The following is a 15,727-nucleotide window of genomic DNA, read 5'->3' on the forward strand; positions in this document are numbered from 1 at the left end:
TTCGTCAATTGGTGGACAATCTAGACGGCACGTAGTGATTGGCGGACAATTCCAAGACGGCACTGGGGAATACAACTGCAAAACGAAAAAAACTAACAAAGCCGCTTCAACGTCTGGTAGTTGTTCGCGGACAAAGCTCCAAGAAGACACTGACAGGGTTCCCTGCAAAACCCCCAAGCCGCAACGTTCAGACATGAGCCTTTCATTCAATGGTGGTGTTGCGAAAAATACGGAATCTTGTTCAAGACTGGGTACCCTTTACTAGTCTGTTGTCGCGGTTCATTGTGTCAAGTTGCCGACAAGCTTCATCAATACCCGAACAAGGCCAGTTTCAAGACACCGGGTTGTGTATAAGTCATAACTAGCCAAGAGCTGCAACAAAAAGCAAATACCCCCAAAAAGTCAACCCCGTGACAGGCAGGCACCTGTACGCATCCGGGCACCCTGATCACTCTGCAGCCACAGGACAGGCTCCCAGATCCCTCTTCACCCGTTCGGCCTCGACGGATATGTCAAACTCAAACACATCCATAGGAAGACCCAAGGTTGTACACGCGTTGGGCACGTCTACAATCCCAGCGATGGAGCCCCTGATTGGCGCGCACGACAGAAGCAGATATGCCTGTTCCCCGGAATAGCCTGCGACGCCCACGAGAGCATGGCACGATTAGCGTCTCTTCTCTCCCCAAGGCGCGGGTGCTCTGTCTCTTGTATTTTCCAATAGCCGCCCCCGGCGCGCGAGTAGCGTCGGTCTTCACTTACCGAATTGTTTGAGATACTCGATGGCCCGGAGACAGGCCTGGCGATAGGCAACCGTGGCGTCCATAAAGTGCTGCTTGCCGGCCTCGTCCACCGAGAAGCCCTCGAACGCCAGGTACCGCGACGGGCCAAAGAGCTGCTGCACGTCGCCTGGTTTGAAGACGGGGCTGGAGATGGCGCGCTCCTTGATGCCGTTCTTGATGAGGTCAAGCTTGATGGTGATGACGCCAGCCTGTGTGTGAGCGCAGCGGGTTAGATGACGGTGAGAGCGACAAGAGGGGGGATAATTACCATTTCAATGGCGCCGCAGAAGCTAATCTCGCCGTCTCCCTGGCTGAAATGGAGGTCGCCAACGGAAAACTTGGCTCCGGGCACGTGGACGGGAAGATATGTCGTGGACCCTCGAGAGATGTTGTTGATGTCGACGTTGCCGCCGTGCTCCGGCCTGCCGGGGATCGTCCGCGCGCCCTCGCGGGCAATCCTGGCCCTGAGCTCGCCGTCGGCCTGGCCCGCATGGGCGTTCAGCTCGTTTGGAGGCTGGGCAACAGTCTGGCCCGGCATGGACTGGGCGCAGACCGAGATCAGCTCGGCCTCGCGCCGGTTCCATTCGGCCAGCACCTGTGCCGACGGCGCGCAGCCCAGGATGCCCGGGTGAATCAGCCCCGCGAACCGCACGCCCGGGACATGGCGGCTGGAGCAGTAGATGCCGTCAAAGTCCCAGATGGCCTTTGCCGCGCGCGGGTAGTGTCGGTCGAGGAAGCCGCCGCCGTTGTCGCGGTCAAAGACGCCCGTGAAGCCCCAGGGAGAGTGGTCGAAGGGCTGGATGTCGGTGATGTTGACGACGACGAGGTCGCCCGGCTCGGCGCCCTCGACGTCAAAGGGCCCCGTCAGATAGTGGATTTTGGTGAGATCGACGTTGCGGACGTCGTCGGCGCTGTCATTGTTTCCGATCTGCCCTCCCGTCCAGTCCAGACATTCGATTTTGACCGTCTCGCCCCGCTTGATGGTGCCAATCGAGGGAACTGCGGTTGAAGCTCTTGTGTCAGATGTGGACATGTAGTTTGCCATTTACGGTTTGAACCTACTGTCTGGGTGCCAGCGGTTGTGTAAGCCGGGCTGTTCTCCAGCCGGGACGTCAAAGGACACTTTCTGTGCGGTGCGGATCTTGCCGGGCATGATGGAGGAGGAATAAGATGGACTATAAATTCCGAATGAAATTACCAAGCCCACAAATCATCTCTTTGCGCAGAAGAGACCAGGCGATGAGTCGAGAGTGCAAAGATGGCGGGCGACATGGAACGCCATGCCCGTCATATACCAAGCCACCAACACGGAAACCAACTCGCGGGGTTCCCAATTTCAAGCCTCCGATATCCTTTTACCCTCCAGTCTCTTACCCCGCAAAATAAGTGGCTAGCTATTCCGTTCGCCCCCAAACCGATCTGTTAGTCTGGGCTGTTATCTGTGCTCACCGTGGCCACCATGGCCCTCATTGGACCGTCTCAAGCCCGAGTGTGTCGAGGTTGAGTGTTTGTGATTCCATGAGCACTACGTGTCGTCCGCCAAGCCAACCGAGTAGCAACGGTTGGTCGAGCGGCAGAAAGGCAGACGCAACTGCGATAACACGGCCGGAGTGTCATTATCGGGATCCATCTAGTTCGGGTGGGCTTTGGCACGGGGTCCATGACTCCATGTCCTTCAGATAAGGAGGTTCAAACAAGTTGGTTATCTGTGGCACGAAAACTCTTCCATGATGGATCCGATACTACATAGAGGAGCCCCGCGTATAAAAGGAATTCCTGTGGCCTTTATTCAATCAAACTTAATCTAAAACAGGAGCTATTCTACGGAAAGCATGTCAACGAGTGCGTCCACGTCTGTAAACACCAGACCTCGTCTACATGCAGCAGATGTAAGCAACGGCGGTCCCATCGTGCCAACATCTACAGATGCTCTTACAGACAACCATCAAGACCCGAATATTGCCTTGTTGAGGCAAAGCACAAGCCCCGGGCCCGAGGCCGGTCTGGTGATGCAATCAAGCACAGCTCCGCTCTTGAACGGCCCCAAGGCATCGATACACTGGGGCAGTTGCGTCGTCAACTGACCGTCGCTCACAGTAATGAGGTCAAAGCAGGCGTCTGGCAGCGTCGGGATGCATACGTCTTTGAGCGCGTCGCCGAGACACGCAACAACGCCGCCTCCCAGCGTAGTCTGCACGACTGCGAGCGGGTTAAGGCACTTCTCGGCAACACCACCGGCATATGAGCCAATGGCTTTGGCGCAGCCCTCCAGCCTGGACAGACTGATGTCGAATCCGTCCAGGCCGCCCAGAAGATCGCAATCAGGGGCCAAGGCCGATACACAAGCAGGGCCGGCGGGTGCGCAGGTCGGCAAACCCAGCCCGGTGGTGCCGCGCAGGCAGGCAACGACATCATGGCCGTTGACAAAGCCCGCCTTTAAGCACTCGAGTGTTTTCCCGGCCGCGAATGGTCCTAGCTGACCGGTGCAAGCAGCTACGTTGGTGGCCAAGTTGACGCCACTCTGACCCGCGAGGCCTGTACAAGCATCGGGCAACCGAGGAAGACAAATGTCTCCGATTTTATCTTGCAGGCAGCTCACGACTTTCTTCCATGGAGGAAGCAGGTCCACTGGTCTTAGCACGAAACATTGAGAAACGTCTCTAACCAAGGCGCCGAGTGCCAAGGTGCATCCCGCGGCATCCTGAAGAATGTTGAGATTAATGCCGCTCAGATTGATCAAATCTTTGCAGGGGCGAGGAAGTCCTGTAGCACAGACCTTGGCAGGTGCAGCTGGTGAACAGGTAGTAGAGGCGGAAGAGATGGTAGAGCTGGCAGAAGCAGAAGAGGTCCAAGAGGTCTCGGTACTAGCAGTCTCCGTGGCTGACAGCGCCACGGTAATCATGGGCATCGATGAAGGAGAGGTCAACAGTGACCAAGACGGACTTGTTTCCGCACTGCTAGAGGTCACCGCCTGAGAGGACCGCGAGGTCCCCGTCTGCGAGGTTCCTGTTGGTGATGCTTTCGTATGTGGGCTCATCGACGGGGGGGGTCTCAGTCCGGGAGGCCTCTTCCGGAGTAGTATCCGCTGATGCTTCCGTCTGTATGTTTATTGACTGGCGCGTTGACCGGGAAGTTGCCATCGGCGACCTTTCCGACGAAAGGGTTCCCGTCTGTGAGACTTTTGTTGGCAATGCCCCCAGCTGAAAACTTAATTCTGCGGAGCTTTCTGCCTGGGAACCTGCCGTCTGGGAGCCTTCTACTGCTGAGCTCTCTCCTAGGGAGGCAGCGGACTGGGAGCTTGTATGCTCGGGACCGGCAGCGCCGCAAGAGACATTTGCAATAGAGGAAGAACAGGCAGAGCTCGACGTAAGAGGGTTCCCAGAAGGAGATGATTCTTCCGGTCCGGGTGACACTGGGATGGTACAAGTACTGGAGGCAGAATTACTAGGTGGCTTGCTGTTTGAGCTTCCAGGCCTGCTACTGGCACTCGGGTTGTCAGTATGGGCGGCAGCATGCCCAGTCTTGCCGTGGCCAGGTCCGCTCGCTCCAGGAGCAGTTGGCCTGCTATCGCTATTTCTAATATCACTACTTTGCGAGCTTTGTCCACGAAAGCCCTGTATAGTCACTGTATTTGATGATGGAAGCTTCCCTGTCCCGGTGGGCTTTGCTGGTATGCCATTCTGTAGACTGATATGCCGTGTTAGTCCAGAATGCACAGCGTTCATCCGATACAAATCACGACATACCTTGTCATGGTAGGGCTGCCAGTATTGGTAATTGTAATGATTGTAGAAATGTCCGTCGGAGCGATTGTACAAAGGATAGTATTGGCATGATCAATCACCAAGTCCATATTATATGGACAGTGTGTCGAGACAAGAACAGGAGTTATGGTGAGGACCCGTGTATGTTGTGCCTTCAAGGTACATACGCCATCTGGACAATAGTCCGAGTTGGGCACAGGACCGGCTCCGCCAGTGTCATGATTCCCAGCAAGGACTGCTGCTGCCAAAAGGGAGTATGATATCATTGTCACTGCCTGAGGTGTTTTGGTTACCAAGGCCAATCGACGGCTATTCCACGAACTCCCGCGGCGAAATTAAACCAAGGACATTCAACAAATTCTTATTAAAAATTATCTCTGACTTTCTAATGGTCTCCATCAGTACAGGGAATCTATGCCGTTTATATAAGTGGTGTGCTGACTTGCGAAAAATTCGACGCACTCAAGTATCCATAGTTTACTCCGATGGCCTCAGCTCCCAATGATGCCGAGTAGATCATCGTACGTTGTGTCGGTGCGTGATTTTACAAGACGCGAAAATTTTGACCGGAGTTGCAGAATCAATATTCATTTTCTGAATCCGCCGGACCAATGCTCACCTTGGATATGCCAATAATCCACGGTTGTCACCATCCATTATCCACCCCCTATCTTATGCGTCTTCACCAACAACAAAAGAGCAAGGATGCTACTATTCGCAAAGTAATGCAATCCTCCATAATTTTTCACCACCTCAGAAAGCTCCCGGGATGAAGTTGGTCAGCAAGTACAGAGCTCAAGACGGATTTGTCACCGCGCAGCCCGCGAGTCATGATATTGATAAAGGCTCCATAGGTATGGACTGCCAGGGATCGAAAAACTTTACCGGGGAAAAAATGATCTTGAATTGAGACGATGACGGTTTGTGGACTAATGTGATTGCCCTGCTTGGACAGCGAGACCGGCTACATCGAATATCGAGGTGCTTCTTGTCAAGTGGCATTACCTCGGGGCCTCTTTCAGGACACTCCTCTCCAATTGTATAAGTGGTGCCCAAATCAAAACTAAATTACACCGATGCTTTTCTCCAAATGGAAGTTGTGAACTCGGGAAGTAGTTGCTCGCACGGTCTAGACCGACGCTCGACAGGGTGTGTTGCCTCGGGGATCGTACGAGACGGTGGGCGGATGATATCTCTGCTTCCGTTCAATTTAGCCCGGCAGTTCAATATTCATCAACTTGCAAATGGCCTTGCGAGGCTGGCCACAACCCCTGGTCTCTAGGAAGGATAATATTATAAAGTAACCCTGTAATACTTGTATCATGCCTGCATAATACTTGCAGTAGTATTACTGTCTGTATTGAAAAAAAAAATAATAAACAAAAACCAAAACGACTGAATTATAAAGTAACGCGAATGTCCCTATCATAACTAGGACGAAACTGTGTCCAACTTTGAGACTCAGAGTCACTATTCTCTTCATCTTTATCCACAGGTCACTAGGTGGCTCTATTAGCTTCCCTTCTCTTTTAGTTTCCTACCAGACTACCATGCGTTGTGGAACTGGCATTGCGGCAGCCCTGCCGCTCTTTTTGAGCGCTACTGTCTTGGCTGGCTCACCAGACGAGGACTGCTCTTCAACAATCACCAAGACTGTTCCCGAGACGACATCCATAGTCATTGTTCCTACGAGTATTTGGCCTGCAATGAGTACCGCCAAGCCAACTGAGAACCCAGGAAGCCAGGGGTATCATGGCCGTGGCAATAGTCAGGACAAAGTACCCGTGTCTCCAGGATCCAATGGCCTTGACAGTGGTGATGGAAATGGTGACCAAAATGGCAACGGTTCTGGAAGCGGCCAAAATAGTTCCGGCAACACCCCTATCAGTGGTCCGGGTTCCAGCTTAGGATCCAATCATGATTTCGACAACGGCACCGGCTCTGACTCTGATTCTGAAAACCGTGGTGGCAATCTTGGCTCTGACAATGGATCTGGAAATGGAGCCAGCAATGAAACCGGCAACAGTTCAGGACCCCCCGACATTTCGGGTACTACTTCCGTGAACGACAAGAACAACAAAAGTGGCAAAGGCCGTGGATCTGGGAAACCCACGGGAACTGATGCAGCAAATGGCAGTGGAAGCGACTCAGGAGACGATGGATTCGGGAGCGACTCGGGTGAATATGGAGGCGGCAGTGGAAGCGAAGAGAATGCACGACACAGTCATACTGATGGAAGCAGCAGTATGGAGTCCGGACATGGATCTGGTGGTCAGTCGGGGGGTGTATCCGGCTCAGGCTTGTGCTCGAGCTCCTCTGCCTGGTACTCTGGCTATGTCTCTGGCTCAACGTATGGAAATGCTTCAACCGCGACTCCTCCGGTAGTCCACAGCTGGAGCGTCACCGTTCAGGTCAAGCTCCAGATTTGCATCGTCCTTGGTCGGCCGGCCTGGTTTCTTCCATATATTCTAAATGCCTAGGATGGTCGCTTAGAATGGCTGTCCACTCAGAAATAGAAGATGATACATGTCTTGGTAGTACACGTCTGTGAGACCTTCAGTCTCGTACCACTCGTTTCTCTGCCGTATACTTTCTTCAAATATAAAAGTGCCCTTGCATTCCTCTCCTCTCATAGCCACGGTGTAAGTGCGAAACCGGGGGTTGGTATCCGCCCAGACTCTTGGTCACTCGGTCGTCCTGGGACTTGCTCACGCCAAGATTTGTAAAAATTTGATCAATCACTTGCTGCGACATCTTGGCAGAACCTCCGCGATGAGGATAAAATAGCACATGGTGTTTTCTTTTTTGCTAGTTCTGGCAAGTGTCTCTGACGCATCGCGATGCGTGTACTCTGGTATATCGCGTCTGGTTGTTGGTTACGGTTCCCTGCCCTAGATACAGCCAAAATATAGCGGTACTCGATGTCTTGCATGCTTACCTGGCCCTTTTTTTTTAAAAAAAAAAATTTAGAATTTAATTAACTCAACATCTTGGCGGAACAAGGTACTTTGGTCCAAGTACAGAATGTTCCCTCAGCAGTATCATGGTCTACCTGAGCTCCTCGCATTGTTACATGTATCCGGGGGCATGCGGGTGACCGGGATCTGCAATGTGCAGAGCGGATATCAGTGTATTCCCTTGGGCTACAATTGGACCAGTTGACCTCTTCAGTAAGCACGACTGCGACCTATTCGGCCGCTTGAAGTCAAGTGGCGCTTCGCTTCGGGAATAAGCGGTCTAGAACAACAATTGATGAAATGTTCATGTTGCATATCAATCAGTAGATATTTGTCAGAGCCTAAAAGCGGGAACTACCGCACGGACCACTGGGGACCCACTAGTGTATCCCTAGACTCTAGAGCCTCGAGCTTAATTATACCCCTAGGTATACTTGACCCTAGTCACAAGATGATAGCTACCTAGGCAGACATGAAAAGGAAACTCTGAGCCTGTGTATCTCCTTAACTGTTGGAAGCCTGGCGCGGGGCTTGCAGCCCCATAAATTGAGCAAAATAATACGGTCTATGATTGGTCTCGCAGGTAAATAAAGGCTGTCAATTTGATTTTATAGTGACTTGTACAGGCAAAACGTAAGATACATGTTTAACCTGTAAATTTATATGTGTAGTTGAGGTACTGTCCATCTGTTATGATCCCAGTAAAAGGTTCAGAGATTAATATAGTCACAATTACAGACCTAACTAGCAGCTATCTCGTAGCGAGGCTCTCTGTAATATCTCTCTAGTCACTCTGCTAGCAACACCCAGTCTCGACAATATTGCTTGCTGCTGTGAATTCCTCGTCGTTATTTCTGTCTGGTCAAGGGTACAGACAGCTGGAGCAGCATGTGTCGGCATGACACGGTACACTTGCTTGGACCGCCCGGTGTCTTTATTTCTGCAAATATCCTGGCAGCCACGATTCGTTCGCGTTTTCTCTGAGCGACCGACTGAGTAAGTTGAGCCGTTGAAGGGGACGCCAAGTGCACGTACTAGCTGATCCACTGGCCAGCATCTCACGATTTCAATATGTATTCAATGAAGTGCTCGAGTCATGAACTACGAGGACCAGGGCCAGGTAACCAATCGACTGATCCTCGGGCCGTTGGACCCCCAAGAAGTGGGAACGCGTCCAAGATGAGAGTGTTGTGACGGCTAGGGTTGCCAAGGGTCAAGCCGAACAGGGTTTACGCTGGCAGAGACACTGCGGGTTCGATCTAAGCGATTCGACGTTACGTTGGCGATAGGTCGTGGACGGTAGCCAAGTGATTAGAGCCAGAGACTGGTAAAGCTAGGCTTTATTCAATGTAATAATTGTGTCAAAGACTGAGGAGCTAGAGTCTATCGATAAGGCAAATTATAATACCAATATAACCTATAATATAAGGTCATAACTGAGTTAAAGCACGAGTCTCTTGATTCCTGTGTCAGTCCGAGGGATCAAACCGTGAACGCTTTGATCACTTACACGCCCTATGTCAGCGGTGTTCTCTCCGTGGCTCACGCAGCCGGCCCTTCTGCGACCTACATACGTCTGGTACACTGCAGCCTGCGGCCGCGTCGTAACAAGTGTCAACATTGAACGGTAGACGACCCGACCATTGCTCGCCTACCTGACCTGACCTGACCTGATCACATCAATGCATTGCTAATGACTGGATTGTCTTGAGGTGTCTGGTAATTTATAGTGGAGCTACGGTGGAGTTACAGTAGAGACAAAAGTACCTAATACTGGTCAAGGTTAGGGTTAGTTAGGCGTCGACGGTTAATTCAAGTTGAGGTTGGGTACTGGGGTTAGCCAAGGCATATGGATGGCGATTTAGGTCAGGTAGGCGAGCAATAGTCGGTACAGTCTGACAATGGGCGGCTGGCGGATTGCTGACCTGTCGTCGTATTGGACCGGTTAAGAATGCATTGTGGTCGTACAGGCATTGGAACGGATGGGCAAAAAGCAAATCCTCCATGTCTCCTCGACCGTGGGTCCCAATACCCCTGATGATGCTCCGAGGCCGCTTTCAAGAAGAAAGAACAAAGTCGTCAGCGAAATCATCTAGACCCTCGGCATGTCTCTGCATCACGTCAAGTGCCTCTTGCGTCTGCTTCTAACAGCCGCTGCTCTGGCCCCGGTAGTCAATGGCCAGACCCAATGCTGCAGTCATGGCGGTCCCAAGCTCGGAGCCGTCGCATCAGAAAACAGCATATGTAGCAGAATAGGAACGCGCCTGCTGGAAGACGGCGGCAATGCAGTGGACGCTCTTGTCGGCACAGTGTTTTGTGTGGGCGTCACGAGCATGTATCACAGCGGGATTGGCGGCGGCGGCTTTCTCTTGCTGAGATCACCAAACGGCACCTACGAGTTTGTCGACTTCCGTGAAACTGCTCCGGCGGCGGCCTTTGAAGACATGTACAAGGGAAACGTCAACGCAAGTATATACGGCGGGTTGGCCAGGCAAGTTGTCCCTGGACGACCCTATCCCCGTGGCAGGACGGGAGTTTGGTTTGTCTAACATTGCTTCCAGCGGAGTGCCTGGCGAGTTGAGAGGCACGGAATACATCCACAAGAAATACGGCGCTCTGAAATGGTCTGATGTGATGGCACCTTCGATCAAGCTCGCGCGTTTCGGGTTCCACGTGACTGAGGATTTGGTCCGGTACATGGACTCGACGTCTCCAAACGCATTTCTCACCGAAGACCCGTCTTGGGCCATGGATTTCGCCCCGAGGGGGTGTCGTGTGCGCTTGGGCGAAACCATGACACGAAAGAGATATGCAAACACGCTCGAGACCATTGCGAACGAAGGCGCCGATGCCTTCTACACTGGCGCCATCGCAGACGCGACGATTCGGGCTCTAAAGGCAGCCAACGGAACCATGACCTTGGAGGACCTCAGAAGTTATACCGTTGCCCTTCGAGAACCGGTGCAGTTAAAGTATCGGGGATACAAACTCACCAGTACAAATGCTCCCTCGAGCGGCGTCGTGGCTCTCAGTGCCTTGAACATCTTGAGTGGATATGACGACTTCCCAGATCCAAGCCGATCGAATCTGTCAACACACCTCATGGATGAGGCGATGAAATTTGCGTATGGGCAGCGTACCAAACTTGGCGATCCATCCTTTGTTGCGGGCTTGGACAAGTACACCAAGGACATGATTTCGTCCAAGACGGGTGACGAGGTTCGCTCCAAGATAACCGACCAAAAGACTTTTGACGTGCCGCACTATGACCCGGAAGGCCTCGAGTCTCTGGAAACACCCGGAACATCACACGTCGTCGCTGCAGACGCCCAGGGCATGTCCGTGTCAATGACGACAACAATCAACCTACTCTTCGGATCGAGCCTCATGGTCCCTGAAACCGGCGTCATCATGAACAATGAAATGAACGACTTTAGCACCCCCGGGGAAAGCAACGCCTTCGGATATGTTCCCAGCGCCGCAAACTTTGCTCGGCCGGGAAAGCGGCCGCTATCGTCAATTTCCCCCATCATTGCCGAGACAGCAGACGGCAAGCTATATTTCTCCATTGGATCCGCGGGAGGGAGTCGCATCATTACTGCGAATATCCAGAACACAATCCACCTGCTAGACGGCAACATGACGGTCCCCGACGCCCTGAAGCAGCCAAGGCTCCACGATCAGCTTGTCCCGAGCCGAGTGAGTTTTGAGTACACATACAACAACCGAACAGTAGCGTATATGAAGTCTCTGGGCTACAATGCCACGTGGGTAGCTCCGGGACAAAGCACTGCACAAGGATTGCGGCTATTGCCCAACGGAACGTTTGAGGCGGCTGGAGAGCCAAGACAGAGGAATTCTGGAGGTTTCGCCGTATAGAACCCTACACCTTCCGACGAGGGTGTCTTCTCATATATAACGTCGTCATTTCAATACGGGTCAGTACATAGTAATAGCCATATCTCGTCTATCCGACACCAAGGACTAATTCGTCAGGCAGAATACGTGAGGTATAGGAGTGGCCGAGGTTGATGCTGGTTTAGGCAACGTGTCGATCATCACCTGTTGGGTGGAAAAGGTGATATTTGGAGGCTGTTGGTCACGTTACTGGTTGCCCTTTCTATGGCTCAATTTAGGGCACATGCACGGATTGAGGGTCTCAGCAGGGGTCTTCAGGGGCTCTTCCAGGGTATAAAAGGGGTCAATCTTGGGGATTTTAGTGTAGTTAACAGAGATCTTCATCCATTGTTAATATTATTGAATTTGCTCGAATAAGGCCGCTAAAAGCCTGCCCAATATCTGCCTTGTCCACCGTGTGAATTGCTGCAATACTTCCAACATCACCAAGCTTTGCATCCCAAATATTCCGACGGGGAAAATCTCCTCGCAGAGGTCGTGGGCGGATTAGCAACGTTGTAGGACAACACGGCTAACGCCCGGGTCTGTTGAGAGAGAAAAAACCATCTCAACTCCTAGGGTGCATTGACATGTGAGATCAGTCCGTCTAATCGGAGCGGTATTTTAGTGTGCCAAGATATGCATGCATGACTACTAACCAAATCCGGGAAGATAGCCGATACCCACACCCTTTAGTGTGTTTTACACGTCGGAACGGGCCCGCCTCAATAAACGCGTATATCGTAATTTTGGCTTTAAAATTCAACGGCCTTGAACGGCAGCAGCATTAAAAGGGCCCAATTCGTTCAAAAACACAAAGGAAGAAGGAAGGGAGTAGCTTATACCGGGTGCATGAGTTTTTTTATTGTTATAATAGTCATGAAAAAATATCGTAAATAAAGCCATGAAGTGATTCCGACGCGTCATCACTAGAAGTAAATGTGAGGATATGGCAAAAAAGGTGTGGCCGGCCCGCCAAGTTACAGCCCCCACCACCTCCCCCCAACCAAGCCACACTAAAATACAGCTCCGATTAGACGTACTGGTAAGAGATTTACAACGGGTCGTGCTGTCCGTGCTACTACCGGCTGGCTCGATTTAGCCTAGTGGCTAGCTGCCCACACCCCCACCGTGTATTTTCTGTCACACAGTCACGGGCATCACATCCAGAATTCACATCAATAATAGTTGTAAAAAGCCTTGATTGGGCTACAAAAGAGAGAATTGTGTGCGCCCCTTAAAAAGGGGGCGCTCGGCTCCACGATTACTGCGCACGTTGTCTATATTGCGTGCGCATTACGTGGCCTCTTGCCCGATATAGCTAGTGGGCCTGTTGTGCCGTGCGACCAGAGCATTGACAAGAAAACTACATTTTCATTTTTTAAAAAAGCTTAAATAATTAATAATAAATCTAATAAAATACTTGCATTATAATAATAAATACATAAATTAGCTAATATTATAACCAATTAGCTTATATAAAAAGTGGGCCCTTTTAGCTTTTTATAAGCTTAAAAACTAGATTATGTAGTTTTCTAAAAACTCACTACACTACACAGTCTACACTATACTATAAAAACTACATTTTATAGTTTTTTAAGTTCTAGGCTTATAAGAGCTTATAATGACCCACTTTTTATATTTGCTTATAGTATAAAATTTATACTATTTATCCGTAAAACTTATAGTCTTATAAGTATTTTATTAGATTTAATATTATTTATTATATTAGAAACTACAAAAACTACAAAACTACACTACAGTTAATGCTCTGCGTGCGACATATTTATTGTTACGAACTAAGGGTACCTAAAGCAGTTAGCCGAAGGCATAGGCCGCTAGTAACAGATAAGAATAGGGCCTAACGGGATTACAGGTCACGTGATAGAATTAAATAGAATTAGTTTAATTTAACTTAATAGATTAAAGGGAATTAACCTAATCTAATATAAGGGATTAAATAGGCTTTACTTAATTTAGAATTATAATAAAGAGGTAAACAAGTACTTAAGAAGAAGGTATTTTTATAGTTAAGTAATTTAAATCTCTATTAATTAATTTAAGTAATAGTTTTACTATTAAGAGTTATACTCTTAATAGCTTTATTATAATATTACTTAAAAGCTACTTTATAGTATTTAACCTAACTTACTTTTTAAGAAATAAATCTATTATACCTTAAAATTTAAGCTATTATTACATTTTAATTAATTCTATTTAATAAGTTACCTTAAAACTTTAAGTAATAATAACTTCTAAGATATTTACTTTAAGCGAAAAGACTATTAACCCTAAGAAGATAATAAAGTACCTTTATAATAAGATTATTAAAATAAAGAAGTAGAATTAATAGCTTCTTAAACGATAAAATAACCTTTATAAAAAGATTAATAAGTAAGAAGAGAAACTTATAATAGTTTATAGAACTATACTTATAACCCCTATAAATACTTATAGTATATTAAAATTTCTTAAATTAAAACTATATAATAGTTATAAGAGAGATATAAGAAACTTTCTTATATAGGCTTAAGCTTACCTTTAAGTTAATAAGAAAATTTATAAGACGCTTAAGTTATAAATTCTTTATATTAATAACCTTTTAATTAAAAAGGTAATAAAATAATAAAAGCTAACTCTTCACGTATATCCAGAGCATTAATAAGAAAACTACATTTTCATTTTTTAAAAAAGCTTAAATAATTAATAATAAATCTAATAAAATACTTGAATTATAATAATAAATACATAAAATAGCTAATATTATAGCCAATCAGCTTATTTAAAAAAGTGGGTCCCTTTAGCTTTTTGTAAGCTTAAAAACTAGATTATATAGTTTTCTAAAAACTTACTACACTACACTACACTACAAAAACTACAAAATGTAGTTTTTGAAGTTTTAGGCTTATAATAGTATATAAGGACCCACTTTTTTATTATAAGCTTATAATTTTAGATTTATACTAGTTATTCGTAAAACTTATAATTCTATAAGTATTTTATTAGATTTAATATAATTTTTTATATTCGAAACTACAAAAACTACAAAACTATAAAACTATACTACTTCCAATGCTCTGCGTATATCTTAAGTATAGCGTTAAAGTAAAAGTAAAAGTTATTTATATCTTCTTTAATTATAAAACCTTTAAGAAATAACTTTTTATTACATTTAAAAATTCTAATAAGTATAAGAAAGCTATATAATAACTTACTTAACTTAAGTAAACTAAATTTATAGCTTATTATACTAGGGAGTTTAAACGTATTATAATAAAACTTAATTAAAATACTAAACCTAAAATAAAAGTTTTCTATTAAGAACTTAAAGAAAAAGTAAAGAATAACATTTATTAAGAAGATTATCTTAAGCTATTTAATAACTTTATTAAAATAGTTATTAAGGTAAATAACCGTTTATATAAATAACGTTAAGAAAAAGGTAATAAGAATTACCAATTTTATACTAAGTATAATAAAGCTAATAATAATAAACTATAATAAACCTTTATTATATACGAATATTACGTTAAACCTATAGAACTTAATGCTATAAATAAGAAAAAGAGAAAGACTTATTATAATTATAGTAAGACTAAATACTTTATAAATAAATATAAAGCCCTAAAAAAGCTATAAAAGCTAATTCTTAAAGGTAAGAAGCTTTATACTATAAATTAAAAAGACTTACTTACGCGAAATCTTAGTATAATAAGTAATAAAGGAAACTATACGTTAATAAATAATACTAGTTTAAATAAAGATTAAAAATTTAAAATCTAATTAATACCTAATAACTTTTAAGAATATTAAACGCTCTTATTAAAAAGCGAACCTTTATTAGAATTAATTTAAGAAGAAGAAAATTATTTAATTAAGAAAGATAAACTTAAAGTTAAATATAAACTTCTTAATTAAACCTTCTATTATAATAATAATTATTACACGTACCTTAATAGTAAGTAAGGTAATAGATAGTTTTTACGAGAATAAAAGAGAAGAAGAATAACCCTTATAATATAACCGAAATTATAATAAATTAATTTAAAGATATTAAACGAAAAATTATATTATACTAAGAATAACGTATATATTACTTAAATTATAACCCTATAATATAAGAAGAAAGGGAATTATATAATTATAAGTAACTCGCTTAACTTAAGTTTAATTAATATAAATAGTAGATTAAGCGATTATTAAGAAAGCTTTAATAATATATTAAAAGATAACCGCTGATAATAGCGCTTAAAATAACGCGCTAAAGAATAATATAAGAATAGAATTAATAAATTAAGAAATAATAGCTATTATTACAATTAAAACT

General features: G+C 46.1%; 5 protein-coding genes across 5 annotated transcripts; 2 read left to right on the top strand and 3 right to left on the bottom strand.

Moving 5' to 3' along the window:
• Positions 1 to 179: 179 nt before the first annotated feature.
• On the bottom strand, positions 180 to 2,089 carry J3458_004440 (uncharacterized protein). The gene is made up of 4 exons (XM_066118219.1): positions 1,845 to 2,089; positions 1,051 to 1,781; positions 763 to 991; positions 180 to 639 (listed from the first exon to the last, which is right to left on the bottom strand). Exons 1-4 carry the CDS (start codon positions 1,933 to 1,935, stop codon positions 449 to 451), a joined length of 1,242 nt encoding a protein of 413 aa, XP_065976819.1. The 5' UTR covers positions 1,936 to 2,089; the 3' UTR covers positions 180 to 448.
• Positions 2,090 to 2,517: 428 nt separating this feature from the next.
• J3458_004441 (uncharacterized protein) lies at positions 2,518 to 3,690 on the bottom strand (the record flags this gene model as incomplete). Its single annotated transcript, XM_066118220.1, has 1 exon — positions 2,518 to 3,690. The coding sequence occupies one exon, from the start codon at positions 3,688 to 3,690 to the stop codon at positions 2,728 to 2,730; it is 963 nt and encodes a 320-aa protein (XP_065976820.1). The 3' UTR covers positions 2,518 to 2,727.
• Positions 3,691 to 3,739: 49 nt separating this feature from the next.
• On the bottom strand, positions 3,740 to 4,635 carry J3458_004442 (uncharacterized protein; the record flags this gene model as incomplete). The annotated part of the gene is made up of 2 exons (XM_066118221.1): positions 3,740 to 4,469; positions 4,529 to 4,635. The coding sequence occupies 2 exons, from the start codon at positions 4,633 to 4,635 to the stop codon at positions 3,740 to 3,742; spliced, it is 837 nt and encodes a 278-aa protein (XP_065976821.1).
• A 1,461-nt stretch (positions 4,636 to 6,096) lies between these two features.
• Positions 6,097 to 7,026, top strand: J3458_004443 (uncharacterized protein; the record flags this gene model as incomplete). Its single annotated transcript, XM_007815529.2, has 1 exon — positions 6,097 to 7,026. The coding sequence occupies one exon, from the start codon at positions 6,097 to 6,099 to the stop codon at positions 7,024 to 7,026; it is 930 nt and encodes a 309-aa protein (XP_007813720.2).
• Positions 7,027 to 9,608: 2,582 nt separating this feature from the next.
• J3458_004444 (uncharacterized protein) lies at positions 9,609 to 12,320 on the top strand (the record flags this gene model as incomplete). The annotated part of the gene is made up of 4 exons (XM_066118222.1): positions 9,609 to 9,985; positions 10,065 to 11,441; positions 11,504 to 11,992; positions 12,073 to 12,320. 2 exons carry the CDS (start codon positions 9,609 to 9,611, stop codon positions 11,380 to 11,382), a joined length of 1,695 nt encoding a protein of 564 aa, XP_065976822.1. The 3' UTR covers positions 11,383 to 11,441; positions 11,504 to 11,992; positions 12,073 to 12,320.
• Between the last annotated feature and the right edge of the window lie 3,407 nt (positions 12,321 to 15,727).

Source organism: Metarhizium acridum (assembly GCF_019434415.1).
Source record: "Metarhizium acridum strain ARSEF 324 chromosome Unknown scaffold_29, whole genome shotgun sequence".
Taxonomy (NCBI): domain Eukaryota; kingdom Fungi; phylum Ascomycota; class Sordariomycetes; order Hypocreales; family Clavicipitaceae; genus Metarhizium; species Metarhizium acridum.